General features: G+C 59.2%; 9 protein-coding genes across 9 annotated transcripts; 4 read left to right on the top strand and 5 right to left on the bottom strand.

The window, feature by feature from the left end:
- Positions 1 to 105: 105 nt before the first annotated feature.
- On the top strand, positions 106 to 1,180 carry KVR01_002419 (ribosomal 40S subunit protein S2; the record flags this gene model as incomplete). Its single annotated transcript, XM_044786621.1, has 3 exons — positions 106 to 366; positions 593 to 850; positions 923 to 1,180. The coding sequence occupies 3 exons, from the start codon at positions 106 to 108 to the stop codon at positions 1,178 to 1,180; spliced, it is 777 nt and encodes a 258-aa protein (XP_044647434.1).
- An 809-nt stretch (positions 1,181 to 1,989) lies between these two features.
- Positions 1,990 to 4,690, top strand: KVR01_002705 (uncharacterized protein; the record flags this gene model as incomplete). Its single annotated transcript, XM_044793267.1, has 2 exons — positions 1,990 to 3,583; positions 3,633 to 4,690. 2 exons carry the CDS (start codon positions 1,990 to 1,992, stop codon positions 4,688 to 4,690), a joined length of 2,652 nt encoding a protein of 883 aa, XP_044647720.1.
- Positions 4,691 to 5,497: 807 nt separating this feature from the next.
- Positions 5,498 to 7,295, bottom strand: KVR01_002036 (uncharacterized protein). The gene is made up of 3 exons (XM_044787145.1): positions 6,463 to 7,295; positions 5,993 to 6,385; positions 5,498 to 5,904 (listed from the first exon to the last, which is right to left on the bottom strand). The coding sequence occupies exons 1-3, from the start codon at positions 6,825 to 6,827 to the stop codon at positions 5,811 to 5,813; spliced, it is 852 nt and encodes a 283-aa protein (XP_044647051.1). The 5' UTR covers positions 6,828 to 7,295; the 3' UTR covers positions 5,498 to 5,810.
- Positions 7,296 to 8,112: 817 nt separating this feature from the next.
- KVR01_003464 (uncharacterized protein) lies at positions 8,113 to 10,158 on the top strand. The gene is made up of 2 exons (XM_044791847.1): positions 8,113 to 8,684; positions 8,758 to 10,158. Exons 1-2 carry the CDS (start codon positions 8,579 to 8,581, stop codon positions 9,159 to 9,161), a joined length of 510 nt encoding a protein of 169 aa, XP_044648479.1. The 5' UTR covers positions 8,113 to 8,578; the 3' UTR covers positions 9,162 to 10,158.
- A 182-nt stretch (positions 10,159 to 10,340) lies between these two features.
- Positions 10,341 to 13,728, bottom strand: KVR01_003934 (uncharacterized protein). The gene has a single exon (XM_044785062.1). The coding sequence runs from the start codon at positions 13,225 to 13,227 to the stop codon at positions 11,071 to 11,073; it is 2,157 nt and encodes a 718-aa protein (XP_044648949.1). The 5' UTR covers positions 13,228 to 13,728; the 3' UTR covers positions 10,341 to 11,070.
- Positions 13,729 to 13,783: 55 nt separating this feature from the next.
- On the bottom strand, positions 13,784 to 18,536 carry KVR01_003690 (uncharacterized protein). The gene is made up of 6 exons (XM_044788485.1): positions 18,235 to 18,536; positions 18,110 to 18,175; positions 17,956 to 18,038; positions 17,741 to 17,892; positions 16,881 to 17,683; positions 13,784 to 16,823 (listed from the first exon to the last, which is right to left on the bottom strand). Exons 1-6 carry the CDS (start codon positions 18,269 to 18,271, stop codon positions 15,457 to 15,459), a joined length of 2,508 nt encoding a protein of 835 aa, XP_044648705.1. The 5' UTR covers positions 18,272 to 18,536; the 3' UTR covers positions 13,784 to 15,456.
- Positions 14,024 to 15,088, top strand: KVR01_003954 (uncharacterized protein; the record flags this gene model as incomplete). Its single annotated transcript, XM_044793349.1, has 1 exon — positions 14,024 to 15,088. One exon carries the CDS (start codon positions 14,024 to 14,026, stop codon positions 15,086 to 15,088), a length of 1,065 nt encoding a protein of 354 aa, XP_044648969.1.
- A 199-nt stretch (positions 18,537 to 18,735) lies between the features above and the next one.
- On the bottom strand, positions 18,736 to 21,665 carry KVR01_003951 (uncharacterized protein). The gene is made up of 3 exons (XM_044783962.1): positions 21,072 to 21,665; positions 19,686 to 20,977; positions 18,736 to 19,614 (listed from the first exon to the last, which is right to left on the bottom strand). Exons 1-3 carry the CDS (start codon positions 21,175 to 21,177, stop codon positions 19,450 to 19,452), a joined length of 1,563 nt encoding a protein of 520 aa, XP_044648966.1. The 5' UTR covers positions 21,178 to 21,665; the 3' UTR covers positions 18,736 to 19,449.
- A 1-nt stretch (position 21,666) lies between these two features.
- KVR01_002641 (uncharacterized protein) lies at positions 21,667 to 23,995 on the bottom strand. Its single transcript, XM_044791403.1, has 2 exons — positions 23,114 to 23,995; positions 21,667 to 22,945 (listed from the first exon to the last, which is right to left on the bottom strand). Exons 1-2 carry the CDS (start codon positions 23,573 to 23,575, stop codon positions 22,496 to 22,498), a joined length of 912 nt encoding a protein of 303 aa, XP_044647656.1. The 5' UTR covers positions 23,576 to 23,995; the 3' UTR covers positions 21,667 to 22,495.
- Between the last annotated feature and the right edge of the window lie 234 nt (positions 23,996 to 24,229).

The raw sequence follows: 24,229 nt of genomic DNA, 5'->3' as shown, positions 1-24,229 counted from the left end.
AACATCAACCACCCTCCCACCCCCGGTTCGACCTCGACGCCGGACGAAGCTCCCGACAGCCACAGCCTCCCTCCCCAAAGAACAACACACACCCACATCAAAGCCATGGCTGACCGAGGTGGTGCCCGTGGTGGTGGTTTCGGCGACCGTGGTCGCGGCGATCGTGGACGTGGACGCGGCCGTGGCCGTGGACGTCGCGGCGGCAAGAGCGAGGAGAAGGAGTGGCAGCCAGTCACCAAGCTGGGCCGTCTCGTAAAGGCCGGCAAGATCAAGAGCATGGAGGAGATCTACCTGCACTCCCTGCCCATCAAGGAGTACCAGATCGTCGACTTCTTCTTGCCCAAGCTCAAGGACGAGGTCATGAAGGTACGCCCGAGCAGCCCACCCCTCCCCCTTCTTCCTGACCGACGCACCCTACTTCACCACGAGAGCCTCGGTGCTCCAATCTGGACTCTGAACCTGGGCGCAAGGCGGCACTCCCCCTGCGGGAGGCCCATGCGTGGCCCGTTTGTTGGATGACCTCGCCGGCCGCACAGAGGCACAAGCAAGGAGATTTGTGGAGAGCTAACCGTCTTCCCCTCCCCCCGTATAGATCAAGCCCGTCCAGAAGCAGACCCGTGCCGGTCAGCGAACCCGATTCAAGGCCATCGTCATCATTGGCGACTCCGAGGGCCACGTCGGCCTCGGCATCAAGACTTCCAAGGAGGTCGCCACCGCCATCCGTGCCGCCATCATCATCGCCAAGCTGAGCGTTATCCCCGTGCGACGAGGATACTGGGGTGCCAACCTTGGTCAACCCCACTCCATCCCCGTCAAGGAGTCTGGAAAGTGTGGCTCCGTCACCGTCCGTGTGAGTAACTGCTCCCGCCCCAGGGCCATGCGCTCCAATAGGCAATGCACTTGCTAATCCTTCCACCTCAAGCTCATCCCCGCGCCCCGCGGTACTTCTCTTGTCGCCTCCCCAGCCGTCAAGCGTCTCCTACAGCTCGCTGGTATCGAGGACGCCTACACATCGTCCGCTGGCTCTACCAAGACGCTCGAGAACACCCTGAAGGCTACGTTCGCCGCCATCTCCAACACCTACGGATTCCTGACGCCCAACCTGTGGAAGGAGACGAAGCTCATCAGGAGCCCTCTGGAGGAGTTTGCGGATACCCTGCGGTCGGACAAGAGATACTAGGTGCAATGAGTGGTCCATGGATTGGCGTCTGGTGATTGCGTGGCGGCTCGGACTTGTTGCGACAGCCAGTCGAGAATAGGGAAAAAGGTGGATTTTGGCTCGGCAAAAATCATGAACAACTTCAAACTGCAACCCGCACTCACCCTGTACCATCCTGTGTCCCCAGTGCCAATGATCAAAGGTGATACTCTCTGCCCGCTGACAATGCCTCCTGTGGCTCGTCCATGACCTACAGCCTGCTCTCACACAGCTGCTCATAGCCGACCTTGAGGATGCCGGCACCGAGCCCTATCGAGCCCGCCACGAGCGTACGCGCCCGACGAGGACACAACAGGAATGCTGTGTGGCGCACAAAGCGCATCTAGCTTGCAACGACGACACCCGGTACAAGTGTACCTGGATACCTAGGTACCTACAACCTACCTAGGTAGGTAGGTAGGTAGGTAGGTAGGTATGAACACCCAGGTGGGCTCCTTCCGTCCTGTCCACTCGTGGCCGACCCTGGAAGTGACGATGGCAGCACTGCAAGGCAGCTAGCTGCAGTGCCCATGGCAGGAGCCGGCGCATGCATATCCTAAATGCCCTTCCCCGGTTCTTGTCTGCCTGCCTTGCTGTCAGCCTGTCACCTTGTGCTACACCATCGTCGACTGTCGTGCAGCGCGGCGGTATCAACACACTCCTTTTTTGGACCTGGATTTTGGAACCACCAGTTTTGGCAGTTTGTTTCTATCCTTGCGTGCTGCTCATTGTGTCTCGACCCCCGCCGCGCCGAACGCCGCTTGGCTGAACCCAACTACATGCGCCCCAAGATGCTGCTGCCGTCTGCTCATCTCTCGCGCCGCCTGGCAATAGCTGGCCTTCTCCTTTTGGCCCTTCTCTGCCTCGCCTACCCCCGTGAAGACGTTCACAGCAGGGACTCCCGGGTCTACTCATCTCCAGCACTGGCTCACCAGCCTGGAGAAGTTGGTCTCGTCGTCAAACGCACTTGGGAGTCTGAACAAGGCCCTTTCCCCGCGGGACCTCGGGAGGGGGGCGCCGAAGATGAAAGGATCGTGACCGAGACCGCCGTCTCGGCAGGCCTCAGCACCGAAAGACTCGGTATTCCCGGGCTGGGCAACCCTCTGCCTCCTCTCGGTGCATCCGTGGTTGGTGGAAGTGCTGCCGCGGCCCCGCTGCCAGGGCTTCCCACACCACCGATTGCTTCCGCCGACCTCTTCAGCTCGGTCATTTCAATACTTGCTGGTGCTCCGACCGTGGCCCCTGCCAGTCCTGGCGAGGCCGGTGGAGCCTTGGAAGGCTTATTGAGTGTCCTGTCGCAGGTCAGTCCCTTGCCGGCTGGTACTACGGTGCCTCCGGTGGTCCCAACTGGCTCCGGAGGGCTTATACCGGCGGTCGACGTACTGGGCGGTGTCGCAGTAGCCCTTGACCATGTCCTCGGGTCATCGTCAGGCGGCGGCAGCCTTGATGGAGGAGTCTTGGACCAACTCTCTGCCGATATTGTCGCCCCCTTTGCATCGATTGCTGCTGATCCAGCCTCCGTTCTCGCCAATCCCAGCGCGGCCCTCGACGATCTTCAGGGTCGTGTCTCCTCATTTCTCGGCTGCCTGCCGTCCGCGGTGGCTGTCGGCGTGCAGCTTGCAAGCAACGTCGGGGGACAGATTGCGGATGCTCTCAATGCCACGACAGAGGTCCTGGACAGTGTGCCGGATGTCGCTGCTGGCGTGGCCGATAAGATCGGCTTTCTCCTGAACGCCGCTCCTAACCTTGCCACCGGCCTTCCTGCCGCCGCCCTCTCTGCGGTCAACCAGCTGGGGTCTGTCCTCGACGCCGACCCGGACCTCGTTGGGGACCCCAACGGGACTCTCAGTGGCCTGAAGAAGGAACTATCTTCAGCTCTAGTCGACGCTAGGTCGGGGGTGACATCTCTGGCGGCAGCAGCTGGCGCTCACGTGGTTGGCGTTCTTCCGCCTGTGCTTCAGGGCCCCGTACAAGATGTGTTATCACGTCTCCAAAATGATGTGGGCGGGCCTCTTTGCCAAGTGTCCGATGTTGTGGGTGGAACAGCCATCATTTTCAATGTTCCATGCGGCTCGGACGACCCACTGACCTCAGGTCTCGGAGCAATGACGACTGCAACGGCACCTGCAACGGCCTCAGCCTCCATCACAGTAGAGGTGGCCTCGCCTTCAAGTCCTACATCCGCCCCTAGTTCACGGCCGCCACTCACTTCCATTCTGTCGTCTTTAGTATCGTCGTTGACGTCTGCCGGGATGACTGACGCCGACGGTGTCGACCCTGCTGTGGTTCCTGCGCTGTCCGGCCTATCGTCGCTGTTTAACCAGATATCTGCACTTTCACTGACCGCTACAACAACCCCCCTTACACCTCTTTCGCCGCCGACAGGTAAGACGCTCACCCTGTTCCGGCCGGCCCAGACGCTGACCAGTTGCAGTGCCGCTGTTACCAAGTACTTTCTGTGACCAAGTCGCCAAGACTACCATTTACCATATCCAGACGATCACCGCTTTGATCACGTCAACGGAGGTACACGTCAGTACTGTGACTCGGTTTCCCGCTGGCCTATCGTCTGGGGGCCTGAGCGGATCGCCGCCGGCGTCCTTACCGCCCAGCGCTGGTCTTGCTCCTTCTACGCCCGGGGCCGATGTTGAGGGACCCTGCCCAGGTCGTGGGTATACATGCGATGACTGCCTGGACGGATGGTTCTGTCCCCCAGTCCAAACTCCTGCGTGGCCAGCTCCTTGTGGGCACGGTTGGCCTTGCTACCAGTGCGAGAGCGGATGGTTCTGTGTACCATCGGACACCGCGACTCCGACGTCGTCCGCGAATGCCCCGGCTGAATCTATTGTGTTTCCCACGCCTCACCACCCGGCGACTGAGCGATACCAATATGCCGGCTGCTATGCCGATGACCCGAACAGGGTTTTGAGTAAGGCTGAGACGCTGGATGTGCGCAGAGGGATGACCAACGAAGCATGTATCGGCTTCTGTCAGCGGCAAGGGTTTACCCTTGCTGGAACCGAAGACGGCGAGCAGTGCTTCTGCGGCCATGTGTTGATTGGCTCTGCATTACTCCGGCCTACCCACTGCGACACCCCTTGCACCGGGGACCTTAGCAATTCCACTGTATGCGGTGGTCCTTGGGCCCTCAGCGTTTGGGGCCAAGGTGGGATCGCTCGACAGGAGCCACGGCCGATCTTGATACCCGGGGTCTTCTCCCACGGTTCCAACGAAGAGAGAGCCTCACTGGTTTCTGAAATGATAACTGCTGTCAGCGATCGCGCGCCTCCCACAGCAACCGGCGAAGAACTTGGACCCGATTCTTCAGACGTTCCACTCGGACTGGGCGAGCCCGTGCCAGGCAATTCCACAATGGCCCAGTCTCGCAGTGGTAATATAGATGGTTTGCGTGCTGAGCGTGGCGGAAAGGATTTGGCGACGGGTTCAGAGAAGAGGAGTTGGGGTCCTCGAGGCAAGGCTCGTTGGTCGTAAGAGGAGTGACCGCGGCGAGCCGGAGCCCACGACTTACACGCATGCAAACATTTGACGCTTTTCTTGGCAAATCCATCCATGTACTAGGATTAGACGTTGTTTCGGGATAGGGATGCTTATTGTTGCGATTGACACACGTTACCTTGAGGGGGTCCGGGCCTACTGACGGCTTTAAGGATGCAGGCCATATCTTGCTTGTCAACAACGGCAGCTATTAAGAAAATCAAGAAAACTTTGCTTATGCATGTGGCCGCCATGGTGATGATTCCGAGCGCTGCAGCCCAGCTACGATAGCTCCGCTCCCACGTTCGACAGACTCTTGTTCCTGAAGCTGAAAGAACGAAAACAAACCCGGGGTGCGGCTTTGCTAGTGCACCAAATATCGTGCTGGCAAGGTTTGCGGGCTCAAGTCGCACAGCCGCAGCCCGTCAAAATGTCGTATCCTAAGAGTACAAAGGTCTGTCTACTATTGCCGATTACAGGATACGGGTGGGCAGATTCTGTGTTGTGAGACGTCGGTGAACACAAGAGGGAGCTACAAGGCCTCACTGGACCGAACGGCAGCCTTCAGGTGGGACATAAAGGCGGCTTGCTGCGCAGGAATGTGTAGCTAGGGTGGGAAGACAAGGACTCGGAGGCGATGGCTTACTCGTGTATTATGCCGGCCATCCGAGCTGTCGACCTGCTCCCGGCAGCCACTTTAGCCTTGACGAGCTGGTGCTTGCTTATTGACATGTATGGTTAGCTAGTATCACGAAGGCCTTCACTTCACATACTTGGAACTGGACGCCCCCAGCCGCACAGGATGACCAATGCAATATGTATTTGATATGGACGAATGGCGGGGGGTGTGCCACCCACATTATCCCCACCAGGCGCCCTCGAAAATGACCACGACGGGACTCTCGGCGCAGCTCAACCCAAGAACCCAGCCCCGACGTGGGGTACAAGTGATGGTGACAAAAACCCAGGCGACTGCCGGCGCGGGTTCATAATTAGGGAGCAAGTAAAGGATGTGTCATAACGTGACGGGTATTCTGGTCCGATATCAATCCTGACAACACAAAGAGACTCAGAGACGGGGGACGACCATGCGACAGGTGTGGCGGCGCCGGGCTTCTCAAACGGTGTGCGAGGCCTGCTTTGCCAAGCGGTTCTCGCGGCCCTTCTCGCTCCACGGGAAGTGGAAGACGGGAATGAGGAAGAACGAGTTGCTAGACGAGTTGGTACAGTATCAGCTGAGGGCGCGATCTGGAGGGGAGGGTGAAAGGGCGGGGGGGGGGGGTTGGATCCAGGACGTACCTGGAGTCTGCGATGCCAGCAAAGGCATTATACCAGGCCAAGAAGGCAGCCAGCATACCGAAGACGCCGCCGGTCTTTTGCAGGCCCAGGGCGACAGTGGCGGCGCCATTGTCCTTTGCGAACTCTGCGCAGAAGAGGAACAGGAAGGCAAGGTCCAGGGTGAAGAAGAGGCTGAAGAACATGATGGTGGAGCGCAGGGTGCACAGCAGCAGGATGGTGGTGAAGATGAACCAGCCGGTCAGGAAGAAGCCGATGGCGCTGGTCTCGTTGCCGGATTCCTTGTAGGCATCTGCGACCTGGAGGGAGGGGGTGAGGATGAGGGCGTACGAGATCCAGAAGCCACCGTAGGACGAGAGGGCGGTGGCACCAAAGGTGTTTCCTATGGCCATCTCCCTGGGTGGGGGGGAAAGGCACGACCCGGGTCAGCGAGGGACAGGACGTGGAGGGACAAGACAGGGGCGGGGACTCACCACATGCCGGCCAGGAGCTGGACGAGGCCGCCATAGCCAAAGGCGAGGGTGACGACGATGTTGGGCTCGGTGACGCCACGGGCCTGGAGGTTGATGGCGGACAGGACGAAGGTGGTGAGGGCAAAGGCGCTGAGGCCGAGGGGGGCCGGGTTGGCGATCTTGCGGTTCTCGATGGCCTTGTACAGGCCGGGCTGGAACTCGCCGCCAAAGGCCGGGAGGCGAGCATCGTTGCCGCTGTGGGCGTGGGCGAGGGGGTTGCCGTAGTTGTTGTTGTAGCGCTGGGTGGGCTGGGCATTGTGGTTGGTGCCGTTGGCGTCAGCGCCCGAGGTGTGGGGGATGTCCTTTTCCATGTTTGCGTCCGTCATCTTGGGCTGGCTGCGAGTGTGGGGGTCAGGATCACAGGCAAGTAGCTTGGGCGGCAGGAAAAGGGAAGAGGGAAACGAAAGGTGCCAGCGGGGGGAGACGGGGTGGACGGGGAGAGCAGCGCCTGATATAGGTGGAGTCTCTCTCTCTCTCTCTCTCTCTCTCACTCACTCACTCTTACTCACACACACACTTTTTTTTTTACCCTCTCTCCTTCTCTTCCGTCCTCTAGTCCGGTTGCAGAAGGGCAGGGCCGTGGAGGGTCCAGGGGAAGTGCTGTCCAGTACCAGGCATGTATTATTATGTATTATTAAAGGGCTAATCGGATGGGCGGACAGAGACTGCGCGCGAGGGATGCTGGATGGGCACTAGCAAGGCAGGGCCAGATGAAGTCTAGCCCGGGAATAAGCAGGCATGCAGACATGGTACAACAGTAAGGGGCCACAGCTGGGGGAGGGGGCCGGGGACGGGGGAGCGGGGGAATTGACCATGGTCCATGATGATTTGACAATTGACGGGCTTGCGGGCTTGTTGGGGCCAGCTCGGTCTGGGGGAAGCGACAGTTGCCTAGGTACTACTAGTATGGAGCTGCAAGCGCAAGAGAAGGTTTGTGGGGAAGGAAGGAAGGATGGTGCCATCAATCATGTACCCATGTACACGCCATGTACCCTGGACCCTGCACCAAGTGGCATCGTGTTGCCATTGACTTTGCTCTCAGCCTGCTCCTGACAGGTACCAAGACGGTATCTCACGCCCCAGCCGCCACCAAGCTTCAAGCCTCAATGCTTCTTCGTCCTGGGCAACCCGCGGCGGCACCTGCCAAGCCGGGTGTGGGCGTGGGCGTGGGCGTGGGCGTGGGCGTGCTGGGTGCGAGAAGAACAAAAAGAAAGAAAAAGAAGGAGCAAGAGGAAAAAAAAAAAGGGAAGGAAAAGGGCACACACGCCCACACCCACACCCACACTCACACACACAACACATACAAACAACACAACACCCGTGGACTGTATAATGTACAGACGGGTACGGGGCCAGGTACGACCACCACACATGCGCCATGGACCGTGGACCATGGACCGAATGGGCAATAATGGGCCCATCCCAAGCCGCCCAGGGAGGCGAGAGGGGGAGACAAGGAGGCAAGGAGAGAACTGGGGGAATCTGGGGTACATAATACGCCCACCGTCCCGGACTCCCGGACGAACGGTTTGACACGCCATTTGCTCGGCGTGGATTTTTGCTGTGTATTGTCAATCTGTCACCTGAGCACCATAATCCCAGCACCACCATCCCAGCACCACCATCCCCAGCACCACCATCCCCAGCACCACCATCCCAGCACCATCATCCCAGCACCACGACCTCTCCTCGTCTCCGAGCCCACGGTAGCAGGACCTGACTGCCTGGGCTGCCGGGCTGCCCGGCTGCCACGCTACCACGCTGCAATCTCGTCTCATAAATGCCATCGCCCACATCCCTGCCCGGCCCAGCAGCCCAGCTTGCCCGGCAGCCCCTCAGCCAGCCCCTCGGCTCCTCAGCTCCTCAGCTCCCGTGGCGGCTAAAAGAGCCCGCCGGCGCCATCACCTTTGCCAACCGTCGCCCCTCCCCGCCGCCCTGGCAGCCTGGTTTCAGCACATCTGCATCTGCTCCGTAGCGTAGTTACCTCCCGGGTCCCGACACCTCTCGGCCTCGTGCACCTCGTGCACCGCGTGCATCTCGTGCCACAGTGCTCCAAGACTCAACCGACCCTGCCGCAATGTCCACTCCCAACGTGCAGAACCTCAAGGACCAGAACGCCGCCTACGCCCAAGGCTTCACGCACGGCCATCTCGAGCTGCCACCCGCCAAGAAATACCTAGTCGGCAAGCCTCAGCCCACCGCCCGCACTTGATGCTCGCTTGCCATGGCCCTTTGATTGACAGACCTGTCTTCCAGTGACCTGCATGGACGCCCGTATCGACCCCGCTGCAGCTTTCGGCATCTCCCTCGGCGACGCCCACGTCGTCCGCAACGCCGGCGGCAGTGCGAGGGACGCCCTACGAAGCATCATCATCTCACAGCAGCTGCTCGGCACCCGCGAGATCATCCTCGTCAAGCACACAGGCTGCGGCATGCTGACCTTTGCCAACAACCATGCCCACGGCCTCGTCGCCGACAGGCTGGGCCCCACTGCCGCTGCCGAGATCGCATCCCTCGACTTTTTGCCCTTTACAAGCCTCGACCATGCCGTACACGACGACATTGACTTCCTCAAGAAGCAATCGGCCGTCCCAACCCATGTCGACATTTCAGGCTGGGTATATGACGTCGAGACAGGAAAGGCCAGGCAGCTTGTCTGAAGGGCGCCTCGACCCCAATGTGACTGACCCACCGGCGGGCTTTGTGTGAGTTGTGCACATATCGGGGATGGGTATCAGCCTAGCTCTTGCAGTCAGACTCTTGAGGACCAGCGCAAGTGTGACTGGTGGTTTTCCCTCACAGTCATGTCGTCAACCCCCAGCCATTTGCATCATATACACCTAGGCCTCATCCATGCTACATCCTATCACAAGGTGACCAGGCCATCGGCGTTTTTTCATGTGAAAAAAAAAGAGGAAGAAAAGAGAACAGATGGGAGCGCCTTAATCGACACTAACTAAACCCAAAGTTGCACAATGCCCATTACTGGAATCGAACCAGTCACCTCATCATCACCATCTCGCGGTACTAGTGATGCGCTCTACCGATGAGCTAAACGGGCTGGCGACGGATCCATTTGCGGTCTTATGATTGTGGGCACGTGGGCTGTGCTGCGACAGTGGGCGGAACATTGTCAAGCCCGTTGCAGACCATGGTTATCTTCTCGATCCGCTCCCTGTGACCAAGGGGAGGGTGTGGCACGGTTGAATTGCCTGGGTAGCCAGTAGGTCGACTTGTTTTGCGACTGTGGGTGTGGCATAGTCCTTCGAACAAATCTCACTGGAGATGACTGTTGCCTCTCTTACTCCGTCGTTACTTCGTGACCCAACCCTCCTTTGCAACCACGCCAGCAGTGCCCATGCAGAGCACAAATAGCAATGCAGACTTTATATCCATCGGATCTCTACCGACTTGCTGTGATGCAAATGGGCCTTCGTCCCTGGGAACAAAAATTTACCCGAGATGAACACACTTGTAAGGTTGTAGCGGTCAGGAGCTCGTGGTGTCCGACTCCAGGAGAAGGAATGCTGCAAGCAGGGTGTGCTGGTAGACAACCCGCGCCATCCATCCACTGCCTCCCACGGGACAATATGACACGTCCACTTGGTCACCAAAGACTGGACCTTGCTTCAAAGCGGGCCCCTTGAGACTTGAGAGCGGGGAACAAGTTGCCGTTGAAAAGGACGTCGCGGGACCGTGGTGTGTCTCTGCTGCCGTGGCCCGGCCGCCGTTGTAAAAACAAGCAGAACACACAAAGACTGCGGGCTGACGCGTCTCGTCGCAGTGTTGGACGGGGGACAAACACTACTATGACACACAATACACCCAGTCCCACACTAAACACTCTCAGTATGGGCAAGATATGCCGTTGATGCAGGACTAGTGAGCAATATTCATACACAGTCAGGCCCTGGTGTGCCCCATTCCCGGGCTTCGCTTGAACCTCTCTCCTTGGTACTTCCCGTTTCCCTTGTCGTTTCTATAGTATCTGCCAACCGTTCCCCAGTCTTGTCCATCTCCCTTGTGCTAGGTTGGGTATCAACAAAGCTGGAGTACCTTCCAGTTCCACTGATACTCTTCTTCTCTCCAAATCCGTGTGATGCTTTGGGGTATCTGTGATGGTACAATACAAAAGAAATGGCGTCAAGGTGACTGGTCAATCGAGGAAATTCAAACCACCAGAAAGACAAGGAAAAAAAAAAAAAGAAAAAGAAAAAAAACCCCAAGAAAGCACAGGGAGCCCGCATAAGGGTACCGTGTAAGAGAAATGGGTGCAGAAAGCCTGAACCCAGCCCAGGACCATCTTGCCCCTGCCGGAAATCTCAAAACGCCGAGTTGCAAAACAAAAGTCAAAAAGCCAAACGCGAGACTTGTCCCCGTGTTGAACACGGCAGACGCGACAAACAAGCATCCGGGCCCACTGACGAAAAGGAAACAGGCGACAGCCAAGAGTGGTGATTTGTTGTTCATCGTGATCGATGAAGACAAAAACGAAAACAGAGAACCACAAGAGCAGAGTGCATCAACAACCCCCCATCTAATCCTGTTGCTCCTGTCACCTATCCAACGTCAACCCCCGTCGCCCGACAGCACTATGCCACTATCTCTATCCTGGGTGCTTTTACCACCAGTCCCTTGTTCTGCAGGCCGCAGCCGTTCTATGCGCAGCTTCATAGTCTCGTCAGGGTCCCGGCCGGCATCATCGTCTGAGTGGCCATCCTCGCTGTCACTACTACCACGGCTGTGGTTGGCCGGGTGGTCCCATAGTTGCGCCCCGTCGTAGACGTACGGCTGCTCGCCGTCCTCGGGTAATACACGGCCGTCGACGTCAAACTCGCTGACCCTGACCTGATAGTCCAGGGCCCTCCTTCCCTCGCGGATGAGCTCCTCGGTCCACCCGAGACACCTCTTGAGGCTTTGGTTCATCCTCTGGCTGTCGACGAGCAGCTGCTGATGCTTCGAGAGGTCGACCTGGAGGCGTTTCTCGTCGCGCTTCCTGTGCTGGGCGTCTCTCATCGCAATCGTGCCGGGGCTCCTGTGCCCAGACCCTCCAGAGTCCGACTCTGACAACTCCGAGTCGCCTAGCGACTCGTCGTCGGGCTCCGTCCCAGAATCCTCCTCGCTCAGATCTGGCAGGCCGAGTTTGTTTAGGGGGCCTTCCGGGGCCTCACTGGCCGTGGAGGTCGAGGGGATGCGGGACGAGGCGGCAGTGTTGGCGGACGAGAGCCGACCGGCCCTCGTCATCCGCTTGTAGCGCCGCAGCTCGTTGGTCTGTTTCCGCAGCTGCCGTTCTAGCGTCCGGTTGATAGCTTCCAGGGACGCATTCGTTATTTGCAGGTCTTGTACCTTCCGCTCCCTCCTCGCGTTGGCAACCAGCTCATTGAGTGGGTCGTTGCCACTGGCCGACCTTGGGCTTGCCAGGCCCGAGACCACGGAGTCGCTTTCATCCTGACTGCCGACCAGCTCATCGGCGGCCTCGAGCACAGACGCCATGGAGATTGCCGGGTTTGAGAAGGTCAAGGGCGACGGCAAAGGCGAGCTGGCGGGCGGGCTCGAAGCCACGGCCCGCGTTACAGGTTGAGCATCTGCCACCAGGCTCCCAGAGCGCGAGTGCCCGGACGTCGTCCTGGGAGGAGCCTCTGCACTGACCCGCCTCAGATCGTTCGAGTTGGCCCGGCCGAGCTGAGGCGTGGACGCGAGCATGCTGCGCCTTTCCGCTATCGAAGGGCCGGCCAAGGACTGGGACAGGAGCGGGGGCTGGGGCTGGGGCGGAGGCGGCGGGGGAGGAGGAGGGTAGCCTGTGGCCTTGGCCGGTGAAGGCATCCTCTGTGATGACGGAGCTGGTGACTGCGGGCCAGCAGGGTGCTTGCTGGCAGGCACCCTGGGGTTGACGGAGTGGGCGGAGTGGGCGGAGTGGGCGGAGCCAGGTCCGGACTTCATCAAGCTGGGCTGGAGGTCGGGAGAGCCATTGGCGTACATGAACTTGACGGCCGAGGAGTCTGGGGCGGTGGAGGCGAGCGGCGGCGAGAAGGGCGCGGAGGGGGCGGAGGTGGGCGGAGTAGGCCTGGGGGGCAGATTGTTGCCATTGGCATAAAAGAAGGTCGGGCCCTTTTGTGGTGGCGTGGGCCTGGGACCAGGAGCAGCGGCCTGGGCGGTTCTGGAGGCATCGCTGGCATAGAAGAACTTTGAGTCGCGCTGGGCGACGGCCGGGTCACCCCTCTGCAGAGACGCCGTGCCAGCATCGGAGTCGAGAGCAGTGCCCGAGATGCCCAGGCCTGACCTCGTCTCCCAGTGATCGGCAGCGGCGGCGTCTGCCGGGGAGGGCGACGCATTGGCACTTGTAACGCGACTCTGGCGGGAGCCAGACCTCGGGGTGGCGCTGCTCTGGAGGGCGGTGGTCGTGGCATGGCTGGCATGGCTGGCATGGCTGACGACAGACGAGGGGCGAGCAGACCTCCGGGGAACAGGAGTGGCAAGCGTGACGGTCTGTCGCTGTGAGGTGGAGGCGGAGGCGGAGGCGGCCGAGGTGGGAGCTGGTTTGCCGGCGAGCTTGGGGGTGACGGGCAGGCGTTTTGCAAGGGAAGGGGTGTGGAGGGGTGGAGGATGGCGCGAGGAGGTGGTCGAGGACGATGGTGTGGCGGTGGAGGAGCGGTCGTAGGGCATCCTGCCTGAGGACGAGGCGGGCTCTTTGGAAGAGGAGGATCGGGAGGTGTGTAAATTCCTCATCGTGTTGGCAGCATCTTGTCGGATGGTGAGGGAGTCGGCCAGGGGGTTGTCGGTGTGGTTGGTCTAGGCGACGGCGTCGGCGTCGGCGTCGGCGTCGGGGTCGGACGGGGTCGAGGCTGCCCGTGCGTTGTCGCTAGGGGATTGGGGTGTTGGCGCGGGGCGTGATGGCGTGATGGCGTGTGTGAGGATGAGTTTGGGTGCCAGATTTCTGCTGAGAGAGGGGTTGGTATTGTTGATCCTGAAGGTCTTGTTGTTGTTGCAGCAGTGGTTAGTGGTTGCCGTTCGTGTCTGGTCCTGGCCCTAAGATTGGCGATGGGGTCGGGGGCTGTTTGTTGTGGGGAACGAGCTAATTGGGGTCAATGGGAGGTGTAGTGGACGTGGTGGACGTGGTGGACGTGACTGTCCAGAGTCCAGACAGCCAGAGCCGAAATGCGCCCGCCCCACCACAGGACAGGCAGGCAGGCACAGTGTACCTAGGTAGGCACTTAACCTCCTGCCGTCACCCCAGCTCCCCCAGGTGGTCTTGTAAACACGTAAACACCTGGGCAGGCTGGCAGGCAGGACCATTGTTTACTACGTGCTGCCGCATGCCTGGCTGCTATTTGTGGCAGCCGGGCACTGTATCACTGTATCACTGTATCCGTACCAGGAGACCCCTGGTGCGGCAAAGTGGGCCCCGAAGAAGGCGGTTGTACTCGGTCCGTGCTGGGTAGGTATGATGTACCACAGTCACAGTACTGCCTCGACCCGACAGCAACACCATAGACGGACGGACGCCCTGGGAGAGAAGAACACGATGGCTCTCATCGGCATCTCGCTGATAGTCGCCTCCGTTGTGCTTTTCTGCATCCGGCCCCCAGCATGGCTGCCGCTCCGGAACCTCGTCGCCAGCCTCCGCCGCCAGAGCCCGACGCCCGACCACCAGCACTTGAACCCCCGCGAGCAACCAACACATCCCGGACTCGACACGCCCCCCGGTGATGCTCATGGCGACGTTGACGGCAACACTGACGGCGACACTGACGGCGACACTGACGGCGACGGTCAGGCCACCCCCAAGGCCGCCCCAAGCATTCCCGCCGTGATCCGCCCTGTCGTCCCCGGCTTCTCGCTGTCAGAACCTCTGCCATCGCCCCCCGCCGACCAGTCTGCCACGACAAGCAAGCCGTCAGCCGCCTCTGATCTCATGCCGCCGCCGCCGCCGCCGTCGCGGCCCCAGGCCCAGGCCCAGGCCCCGGGATCCTCCTCGACCGCCGGTCCCTCCCTCTCTGCCATGGCGCCTCCCCCCGTGCCCCTGGCGCAAGCACGACGCATCTCAACCCTCGCCCCGGCCGCCAGGAACAACAGCTCCTCGCTCCGCCCCTCGCCCGCGCCCTCGCCCAACCGTTCGCTCCCGGTCTCCAGCCGCGCCCCGGGCACTTCCACCCTCGCGCCGCCGCCCACCCATTCTTCAGTGCCCACCAAGCCCTCAAGGCAGGTGAGGCTGACACCAGGTCACTCCCCGATGGACTGGGCCCGCCTCGCCCAATCGCCCACCTCTGACCTGCGCGGCCTGCCCCCCTCCACCCCGTACCTCCGTGTCACCCCCTCACAGCTACGACAGATGACCGGCCGCAAGGGCAAGGACGCCTGGTCCGTCTTCTCCGGCAAGGTCTACAACATATCCCCCTACATCAGCTTCCACCCTGGCGGCGAGGCCGAGCTGCTCCGCGGCGCGGGTCGTGACGCCACTCGGATGTTCGCCGAGGTACATCCTTGGGTAAACTACGAGACCATGCTGAGTGCCTGCCTGATAGGCATACTAGTGGACGAGCATGACGTCGAGCAGCAGGTGGGCAAGGCGATGGAGGAGTTGGACTGATCACCCGCCTCCGACCTCTTTCGTCCGCCTAAAAAGAAAAAAAAGACGCCGCTGCATCCACACGGCCATACTTTCGGCCATACCTTCTCCGTACACTAGGATGATGCACACCGCCGGTGGTTGCCCCGTGTGGCCAGCCCAATAAGTTTTGAACCTAGACACGCCGCCGACGTGGGCGGCAATAGATACCCCTCATCCCATACATATCATGAGCCAACCGCGGTCGGTGAACATGACCCCGACCCTCCAGCAGGTAGATGAACGAAAAGAAGCCCGAGGGCGGCCAGTTGAGCCTGTCCCCTACCGCCCCGCTGAGAGCAATGTGATGAGCCGCCATCGTCCTCACAACACAGCGAGATGCCTGGTCTTCACCTGCGCTTGCCAAACCTGAAATTCAGTCCATCGTCACTTTCATCATCGTCACCCTCCTCCTCCTCGCTCTCCTCCTCCGCCGCCCCCGCCCTGCGTACCGCCCGCCTCTTGGCTGGCTTCTCTGACGTCGGTGATTCCACAGCACTCCTCTTCTGTGATCTCGACGCGACGGGGGCTTGCGTCTCGTTTCGTCGCGCTGCTGCCTGGCTTTGTCTCGTAACTGCCTTGCCCTTCTTGCTCCTCGCAGGCTCACGGCTACCCTCTGGGTCCATGACATCGGCCAGCAAACTGCCGTTGCCTGCGTCAGCCTCGTCGTTATCACCGCTATCATCACTCCCGATGACATATTGATCTCTTTCCTTCGCCCTGCTGGTCGGCCGCCGGGCACGCCCCGTAGTCAATCTGGGCCCGGCCTCGTCCTGGCTATTTGCCAACTGGCTTGTTTCCTTGCCCCTGCGGCCTTGTGCGAATCCGTCTTCGAGCCAATAGTCGTTGCCAATGCCGTGCACCTTGACTCGTGCCGGCTCGAGAGACACCATCACCTTCTGCTGCGGCCTTCCGGCAGTCTCGCCCTGCTTGCGAAACTTCTTGAAATTTTTCCGGCCGTTCCACCGTGGATCCCACCGCCCCTCCTGAATGTCTTGCTCCCGTGTTCGTCGTTCTTGTGGTCGCCGGATGTCCATGGCTTCTACGATAGTTAGCCGCCGTATCGCCTCGTAGTCAATGTCACCGTCCCGCAGTTCCCGTGCGAGACGCTCACGTTCCGCCTGCGCAGTTGCTTCCTCCTCCTCTCGGTATTGGATAGCAAGATCCAGAAGGTCATCTTCTCTCTGGACAGCCCTTTTTCCTTTCTTGCCGCCCACTGCTGCCTTCCCACGGCCAGTGCCCATTTGTTGTGGATGTAAGGGCTCATGGTCTACCTCGTCTCGCACGGGCAGGGTGGTGTGGTCCCCTGGAGGGTTGTTCTCTTCGCCAGCCTCGAGCCGACGGCGCTTGATGGCGGCAGCCGTGGGCGTGATGTCGTCCATGATATCGTGGTCGGGTTCTGGCAACGGCCGCTTGCGCTGCGGCGGATCTGCCACGGTTGGTGTTTCTTCTGGCTGCGTCATGAACATGCCCTGCGACATTTCTGCACCTCCTGCGTCGGATCGGGATGCAGGACCAGGCTCCTCGTCATCGTCGTCTTCATCTATTCCAGTATCGAAACCCTTGAATCTGCTCCTTGGGGCACGTCGGTCTCGTCTTCGCGTCTTGGTGGGCTGGGGCGGCTGCGCCTCGATGACCTCTCTCCCAGGGGCTTCGTCAACATTCACTGATAAGCCGCGGCTTTCACTGCTAACCTCATGCTCTCCCGGGGGTCCAGCTAAAGTGAAGGGTAGGTCAGACGTTGTTGGATTGACACAGAACAGTAGGTGCGTACCTTGCTCCCGTTGGGTCGAGTCGAATTCCAATGGTCTTCTCAGTTGACCTGGGTCAACATCGAGAATGGCAGGCAAAAAATCTCTAGGCTCAACCGGACGATGATCAAGCCGCAGCGCGACCTGGCTGTAGAAGCTCAGATACCAATCCGCGTTCTCCTGGCCCGGCGAGGGCACGTAGCGGACTACCACAACTCCCTTGCCTTCGCTGCCGTCCTCGAACTCTCCCAGGCCTTTCTCCCCTGCGATTCCTTTGACATAACGTATGAACTCGTCGGTGCTTGTGAGACCCGGTTGTACTTCACTCAGTAGCGCCTTCCCCTTGCCGTTCGTAATAGCAGGGTGCAACTCTTCGAAACGCCTTCTCTCGTAGAAGACAAATGTATAACCTTCGAAAACATTCCGTCGTCTCTTGTCCGGCGCGAACATCTCATCAGGTCGGTCGGCACCGGGAGCATCCGCCTTTGGCGGCAGATACCCCATAGCGTTGGGCCAATTCGCATCAAAGTCCATTTCTAACGCACTGGATTGGACACCATTCACACCGCCAGCCTTTGGCGTGGCAGCCTCGACAATTGCCTGCATGAAGCCTTCAACGACGATATGCCTGCCAGTAATGAGGGCCTGTAGCACCTTGGACGTGTTGCGCCTCTTGCTGACTACATGCGTGGTGTTCGCATCGTCATATTCCGCGATGTATTTGACATCAAATGGCTCGAGCTTGTGTCGTATGGCAGCCCACGGGTCTGCCTCTAGCTCCTTCTCACTAAAGGAGAAGCTGAGAACAACTGGGTGCCACGTTATGCTTGGAGATAACGTCAGACGAATATTTTTGATCCATTCAGCGTTTCAGATGCCTCACCGGAAGACTTCTCGATAGTGGCCGAGTCTGATCTCGTTCGCGTCCTTGATGAGATTGAAACGCTCACCCCTGATTTGTTTCCCATTGACCAAAGTGCCTATCTTTGTCTTGAGATCTTCGATGGTGACGAGCGATCGCTTCTCGAGGTTTGTCTAAAAACGCGTGAATTGAGAGCCTTGGAGAAGTTTGCCGCCCATGGTCGATCGGATACGTACACCATCGCCCCCGGCAACCACGCCTACCTCTATCGTGAGGTGCTTTCTCGAGATGGTTTTTTCCTGGATCACGAAGCCCCCACCTGAAATCAATGTTAGAAGGTCGCTTGGACAGGCCACATGTGAATCACATGAGAATCACATGAGTACCCACCCCCGCCATCTTGAGAAGTTCGGCCGAACAGGTATCGCTTCCCTGGGGAAAGCCAAAGTCGTCGACCTGTTCGAGGTTTAGCCAGCACGCTCCAAGACAGACTCACTGTGGGGTGTCCTATCAACCTCGGAAAAGGTCGCCGTCGCTCTCAAGAACCCACATAGTGATGGGAAGTAGGGAGGAGTCTGTGGCGGTATCGTTTGTTGCAGGGTGTGCCCGTCAAGATGAATGAGGCTGCACCCCAGAAATCAATCAGGACCGAGGAGTGGGTGAGAAAACGACTTGGCTGCACTAGCGAGCTAGAAGAGACCTGAGTGGGCTTGCCTGCCTAGGTCGCCTCCCACACTTGTTTCCCCAGGCGAGCCTCTGATTCAGAACGTCATAAGCATTATTACACAGTAGGATGGCGCGTCACAGACCGCGACAAAGCTTGGGACCAGCCAAAGTGGGGACGTTCCATCCCACGTTGTCACGTGTGCACAGCCTCGTTTAACGGGGTACGGAGTACTCGAGTTCCGCAGCGCCCCAGCTGTTGCCTTTTCCACTTCCCACCCTGCCCCTGACCTCATCTCGTCCGAAGTCTACATATTAAGCCTTTCACTTACTTCCAAGGTTCTTAGAAGCCCGCCTCCCGTAGGGTTATCAGCCCTGCCAACACATGATTAAATTCCCTTTAAACTTGCTATAGATGGTTTCTTTCCCAAGAAAGGAGAATGGCTTTTATCTGGTCTTTCAAGTATTGCTCTGAGACCTTCTTGTGAAGTCCTCCCTCTTGTGCTCGTTTGCTGGCTTGTTCAACAGAATTGGAAGGAAGGTAGGTAGGTACCTAGGTAGGTAGGTACACAGGTACCTAGGTAGGTATGTAAACTATACTAAACCGTGAACCTGCCTTGCCTGCCTGTACGGTTTGACCCCTTCCAATAGTGGTTGAGCGGTCCACACACGGTTTGAAGCCTCCCTATGCTGGCGTTATAGGTGCTCTTATATATTGGTCTGACCGCCACTGGACAAGAAACAAACAGGGCTGTCTTTATTCTAAAACATGCCGTACTTCTACCCGACACAATGTTATTAAAATGGTCCGATGACGCCTTTCTCGCCTCGAGAAAGTGAAGGCAAGGTCGGCAAATCTGGCACCTGAGAATTCAAGACAACTGGGATTACCCCCCGCCGCCTTGACCGGACACGGCTCGTAGTCAGGTGAAAATCCGTGTGAGTCCCAGGTTTCTGGGCTGACCTCGCAGCTTGGTACTATGTAGCCGGTGTCTCTGACTGCCACCTCAGTCAAGCCGGGGTGGGCTCGAGAATGTCCCCCGGGCCCTACCAGGGGCCATGCCGGTCTATGCCGCAGCCGGAGACTCGGCCGGGCCTTCTGGATGCGAATGGTGCTTATGCTTCTTCTTGCGCTCCTCCCTTTCCTTCTCCTTTTCCTTTTTGATGGTGGCTTCTGCCACGAGCTGCTCAAATGCCATAAAGTCACCTTCTTCCTCAGGCGACCGCTGAGCCTGTGTGTGTAGACATGTCAGTCAGCATGGCTGGCATCGGGCAGACAGGTTGCGGAGCGGTCGATACTCACCTTGGCGCAGATCTCCCCGATGATGACCATGGCCTGTGCTCGCTCCAGCCTCTTGGCCAGCGGGATCTTCTTGTCGTTCAACACGGCATCGCAAACCTCCCGCAGCACGCTCTGGATCTCAAACTTGCTTCCACGCCACGCCGCATTCAGGATCTTGCCCGTGACCCGTCTCTCGTACTCCATCTTCCTCTCGTCGCTCCACTCCTCGCCGCCCTTCTCCTCCATGCGTGCCATCTCCTCCATCGTCTGTTGTGCGTCAATCGCGCTTGAGATGGTGTTCCATGTCTCCTTCACGATGGTCCCCTTGTCCTTCATCCGCCCAAAGAAGCCGCCAATGCCGAAAAGCTTTTGCGATTTGAGCAGATTTGAGCCCTTGGCGAGATAGGTCTGGCCGATGGCGTGCAGGATGTCCAGGCCAAACGACTCCATCTTGAGGTTCTCCACTTCCAGCCGTATCTTTTCCTGGAACGCCCGTGTCACGTCGGCACCTTTGTCCGTCTCGGTCCACACCGATATGCGGTCCAGCAGTTTCTTGGCCAGCATGTCCACGCGCTCCTGGCGCACGCGCGCCCTCTCTCTCTCGTACTCGGCAAGCTTCTCTCGCTGCTCCTTGGTCAGGCCGGCCTTCTTCTTATCCTTATCCTTCCTGTGCAGTGCCGAGTCGCCCTGGCCATCTGAGGTCATGGTCGTCTCGTCCGAGGGGCGGTCCATGATCGCAGGTCGAAGAGGAATCTTGTACTTATTCGGGGTCGACGTACCGCTGCCAGGCGCGGGAGACGAAGTGCGGGACGGAGCGGTGCCGGGGGGCGACAAACCAGCAGAGACTGCCGGTTTGTCGCCTGTGGTCGCCGGGTCTTCCCCGCCGGCGGCGTCCTGTTCCGCCTTGGGGGCCGGTGGAGAAGCATGTTTCTCGCCCACGACACCTGGATCTGCCGTGGTCTTCATGCTCTCCTTGGTGGCATCTGCGGTCCCTGGGAATTCAGGATCATCACCGGCGTTGGCCGCCGCCGCCGCCGCCGCCGCGGCTTCCTCCTCTTCGGCCATGCCGGTGATGTCCATGGTTGTGGTGAGATCTTTCATCAGGCCGATCTCGCCAATCCAGTCCACAAAGGCATCGCCCCCGAAGATGCTGGTGAAGAACTCGGCGGGGTCGGCGAAACCCTCTTGGGGTTTGGCATGGTCCTTTCCGAACTTGTCATAGGCTTTCCGTAGGTCTGAGTCGGACAGGACCTGGTACGCCTCGCCTATGGCCTGGAACTTCTCGTGGGCGGACGGATCGTCGGGGTTCTTGTCTGCAGTGAAGAGCCAGGGTTTAGTAGGCGTGCTTGCGCAGGGCCAAGATGAAGCACCTGGGGACAGCGCTGCGGGTAGTGCCCGGGCACATACCTGGATGGTGGACCATGGCCATCTTGCGATAGGCCTTCTTGATCTCCAGGTCTGTAGCTGTCGGCTTCACGCCGAGCGCATCGTAGTATGACGTATCGACAACCATGGTGCCCAATAGGATGCTCAAAGCTGCCGTTCAAGTAGGACGCAGAGGATCAAGAGGGGGGGAGCCGTAAGAGACCGGTGCGGCGGCACAGTACCTGGGTGAATGTAGGCAAGGTGTCTAATGGCCGTCTGGCCTTGTTGAGTCTATTGAGTGCGAAATCTAGGATTTCAGCAGAGGGGTGAGGCACCCGTCCGACGCGGCTGAGTGTGAATTTAGGGGCCGGATCTAGACTTGCTAGGTTGCGGCCAGCCCCACGCCCGCGGCTCCAAAATCCAGTTACTACCTGGGTACCCTACCTAGTGTAGGTCAAGGTAGGTATGTGCACAGTAGATACAGGGCTGAGTGACGCCTGACGTGACGCAGCCCGCAGTGACAGCCTGGCCTGGCCTGATTTGTTGGACCGCCTACCAGGCTCGCCCCTTGCCCGAACACGCGTGCAGGTGGCACGCACCTTAGCGCGCACCTAACTGTAACTTCTGTAGCGTGCATCACAATATGGGCTCTGATGCCGCCAAGACCAAGCGAGAACCTTCCAAGGATCCTACCTACGTGGCTCATCCCACTATCTCTATCTCGTCTCCTCATGACGGCCCAGATTTGCAACGGGAAAACGGGAAAACGGGAAAACGCCTGCGGAACACTATCCAACCATGTGCTGGTGTTGTCCAACGGTCAGCAACCCACGCCCAACCGTTGAATGGCGTCCTGAACAATAATACCCGCCGTACCTATCGACATACCCACCTGGGCACAGGTAGGTATTACGAGTCAGGAGGGATATCTCACTCCTGCCTGCCCACCCGCGGGAACGCACGCGGTATTTGGTCCAACACCCACCCCCCGGTCTCCCAAAAAGAAAAGAAAAGAGGAAGGGAAAGGAAAGGAGAGCTTCTCGCATAGATGGGCTTCTTCTCGGATGTGCTTTTGCCTGTTGGCTGCAGCACCGAGACTCGGGAGGTGAAGAGAGGCTCGCCCTGCCTGCAGAGCCCTCGGGACAAGCCCCCACCGGCATACAGCAGCTCACCTGCACGCGTGACGGGCAAGCCGGATTGCCGACAAGAACCCATCGCCATCTCTATCCTATCCGTTGGGTGGTCGTGGTGAGGCCGTCGCGCCGAGTAGCACCTGGGATTCAAATCATTCGCTCGCACCAGTTGAAGAAGACACCGCCTGTCATTGCATGTCTAGCGCTCTGAAGATAGATTGTTTCGCAGGAATGTGTGGAGAAGAAGCATCTATCAACCCGTCCCATCTCTTGACAATGTCCTGGGGTATGTGGGCACCTCGGTCTCGGCCTATGCTCTTGATGCCTCACGCCCTACTGAACACCTGCGGCCTTCATTCTCTGAAAACACTGCCTGTAGGCCTCGTGGATCTCAGGCACCTCGTATCCGTACTCCTTCAGCTTGCTGGTCAGCTTGGTATGGTCGAGCTTGCAGTTACTTCGACCGGCCTTGATGACCTTGGCCTGTTCCTCCAGGGTGAAGTTCTTCCACGTGTAGCCTGGTCTGACGATGTCGCGGAAGAGTGTGAGGACTTCGTTGTGCGAGATGGCACCGGGGTTGGTGAAATTGTAGATGCCAGTGTCGCCATGCTCAGCCAGAAGGATCGACGCGGGCAGCAGGTCATGCAGGATGGTGTTGCTGTTGGGGATGTCCACGACGCGGTCGTATTTGGCGATCTTGGTGACGAAATTGCGAGGGTGAAGGTCGTCAGACACCGGCATCCGCAACCGCAGGATGAGGCAGTTGGTATAGTGCTTCATGACCTTTGTGCACAAGAAAGCAGACGAGTCAGCCAACCGGCCAGCAAAGCCAAGGCCGTTCGAACTGCCCTGCGCTCGCATGCACCCAAGGGGGGTTGAGGGGCGAGGGATGAAGGGACGGGGCCGGAGGAGGGGTGTGTTTGCTAGAGTCCTCTGTGACATTCAACTCACCTCTTCCACGTGCGCCTTGGTCTCGGAGTAAAAGCTGCCGGCAAAGTTGGCTGGGTCGGTCTCGGTGTAGCCAGGGCCGTCCCAGGGATGCTTCTCGTCGTACTGGTAGATGCAGCCGGTCGCGAAGACGGTGCAGTGGATGCCCTTGAGATAACAACAGTCGGTCAGGTTGAGGGTGCCAATGACGTTAGACCGCATCGTCTCCTCTTTGTGGTCCTCGCACCAGTCGACGTTGGGCCGACCTGTACAGCCAGCAGCGTTGAGCACATGGGTCGGCTTGACCCGGTCGAGCTCCTGCAGGACCTCCTCGCGGTTCTGGTTGCGGACGACGGTTGTAAACACGTCCTTGCCCTGCTTCTCAAGGATGGTCTTCAGGTGGCCAGCGACCCAGCCTTCACCACCCCAGATAAGGAAACGATTTGCCTTGGCCCCGTTGGTCCCATTGGCCCCGTTGGTAGCCATCTCGAGTTTCTGAGTGGCCGCGATGGCGGTGCTGCCTCGGATTTATATATAGATAGTGTGGTGGAGGAAGCCTGCCCCGTGTAAGTGGGGGTGGGTATTTGGGTAGGTAGTGTCGCAAGGGGTGCTACGACGTTTGGGCTGGACTTGCTGGAGGAGAGTGCCACGAGAGTGCCAATCAGCGCGCGGGTGTACGAGGAATAGAGACGGAGAAGCAGAGGGGATATGAGCCAGGAGTCAAAGAGGCCGGCGACTGAAGTTAAATAGGATCAAGGGGTATGTAGAACACCTAAGCTCAGCAAGGGAGGGTCTCGACTCGCGAGTCTCGACGTCCCTAGGTTTAGATTTGGATTCAGATGTCAGCAGAGTCAGAGTCAGGCTAACCCAGGGACACACCCACGCTATTGGCCTGGGGGGCTCGAGTAGGAAGGGATGAGGGGAGATGGAGGGGCAGGGGCCGTGGGCCGTGGCCCGTGGCCCATGCCCTGCAGCTGCAAGGTGGATGGGCAGTTGCCCAGATAGGGTGCGGGAAGCCAGGGATCTCCACGAGTGTACAATCAATCGCCCTGTGGCCCCGTGGCCCCGTGGCCCGTGGCGTACCTAGGTGGTGTGGTAGCATCCGAGTGTCGCTGTACTGTGTATCTGGGGTGGCATTGC

Source organism: Diaporthe batatas (genome assembly GCF_019321695.1).
Source record: "Diaporthe batatas strain CRI 302-4 chromosome Unknown Contig00003, whole genome shotgun sequence".
In the NCBI taxonomy this organism is placed as follows: Eukaryota; Fungi; Ascomycota; class Sordariomycetes; order Diaporthales; family Diaporthaceae; genus Diaporthe; species Diaporthe batatas.
Note: the sequence above shows the minus strand (reverse complement) of the source record. Positions and strands in the feature narration are given on the sequence as shown.

What these genes read in the sequence shown, in the direction of transcription:
- KVR01_003690 (XM_044788485.1), bottom strand. Translation starts at nt 18,271, where the DNA reads ATGTGGGTTCTTGAGAGCGACGGCGACCTTTTCCGAG. An exon ending in CGACGGCGACCTTTTCCGAG is followed by an intron (nt 18,176 to 18,234) that starts GTTGATAGGACA and finishes AACCTCGAACAG; the next exon opens with GTCGACGACTTTGGCTTTCC. An exon ending in AACTTCTCAAGATGGCGGGG is followed by an intron (nt 18,039 to 18,109) that starts GTGGGTACTCAT and finishes CATTGATTTCAG; the next exon opens with GTGGGGGCTTCGTGATCCAG.
- KVR01_002641 (XM_044791403.1), bottom strand. Translation starts at nt 23,575, where the DNA reads ATGGCTACCAACGGGGCCAATGGGACCAACGGGGCCAAGGCAAATCGT. An exon ending in CCAAGGCGCACGTGGAAGAG is followed by an intron (nt 22,946 to 23,113) that starts GTGAGTTGAATG and finishes TTGTGCACAAAG; the next exon opens with GTCATGAAGCACTATACCAA.
- KVR01_002036 (XM_044787145.1), bottom strand. Translation starts at nt 6,827, where the DNA reads ATGACGGACGCAAACATGGAAAAGGACATCCCCCACACCTCGGGCGCT. An exon ending in CAGCTCCTGGCCGGCATGTG is followed by an intron (nt 6,386 to 6,462) that starts GTGAGTCCCCGC and finishes CCCCCCACCCAG; the next exon opens with GGAGATGGCCATAGGAAACA. An exon ending in GCTGGCATCGCAGACTCCAG is followed by an intron (nt 5,905 to 5,992) that starts GTACGTCCTGGA and finishes CAACTCGTCTAG; the next exon opens with CAACTCGTTCTTCCTCATTC.
- KVR01_003934 (XM_044785062.1), bottom strand. Translation starts at nt 13,227, where the DNA reads ATGAGGAATTTACACACCTCCCGATCCTCCTCTTCCAAAGAGCCCGCC.
- KVR01_003464 (XM_044791847.1), top strand. Translation starts at nt 8,579, where the DNA reads ATGTCCACTCCCAACGTGCAGAACCTCAAGGACCAGAACGCCGCCTAC. An exon ending in CGCCAAGAAATACCTAGTCG is followed by an intron (nt 8,685 to 8,757) that starts GCAAGCCTCAGC and finishes CCTGTCTTCCAG; the next exon opens with TGACCTGCATGGACGCCCGT.
- KVR01_003951 (XM_044783962.1), bottom strand. Translation starts at nt 21,177, where the DNA reads ATGGTTGTCGATACGTCATACTACGATGCGCTCGGCGTGAAGCCGACA. An exon ending in GGCCATGGTCCACCATCCAG is followed by an intron (nt 20,978 to 21,071) that starts GTATGTGCCCGG and finishes TCTTCACTGCAG; the next exon opens with ACAAGAACCCCGACGATCCG. An exon ending in TCGGGGAGATCTGCGCCAAG is followed by an intron (nt 19,615 to 19,685) that starts GTGAGTATCGAC and finishes CTACACACACAG; the next exon opens with GCTCAGCGGTCGCCTGAGGA.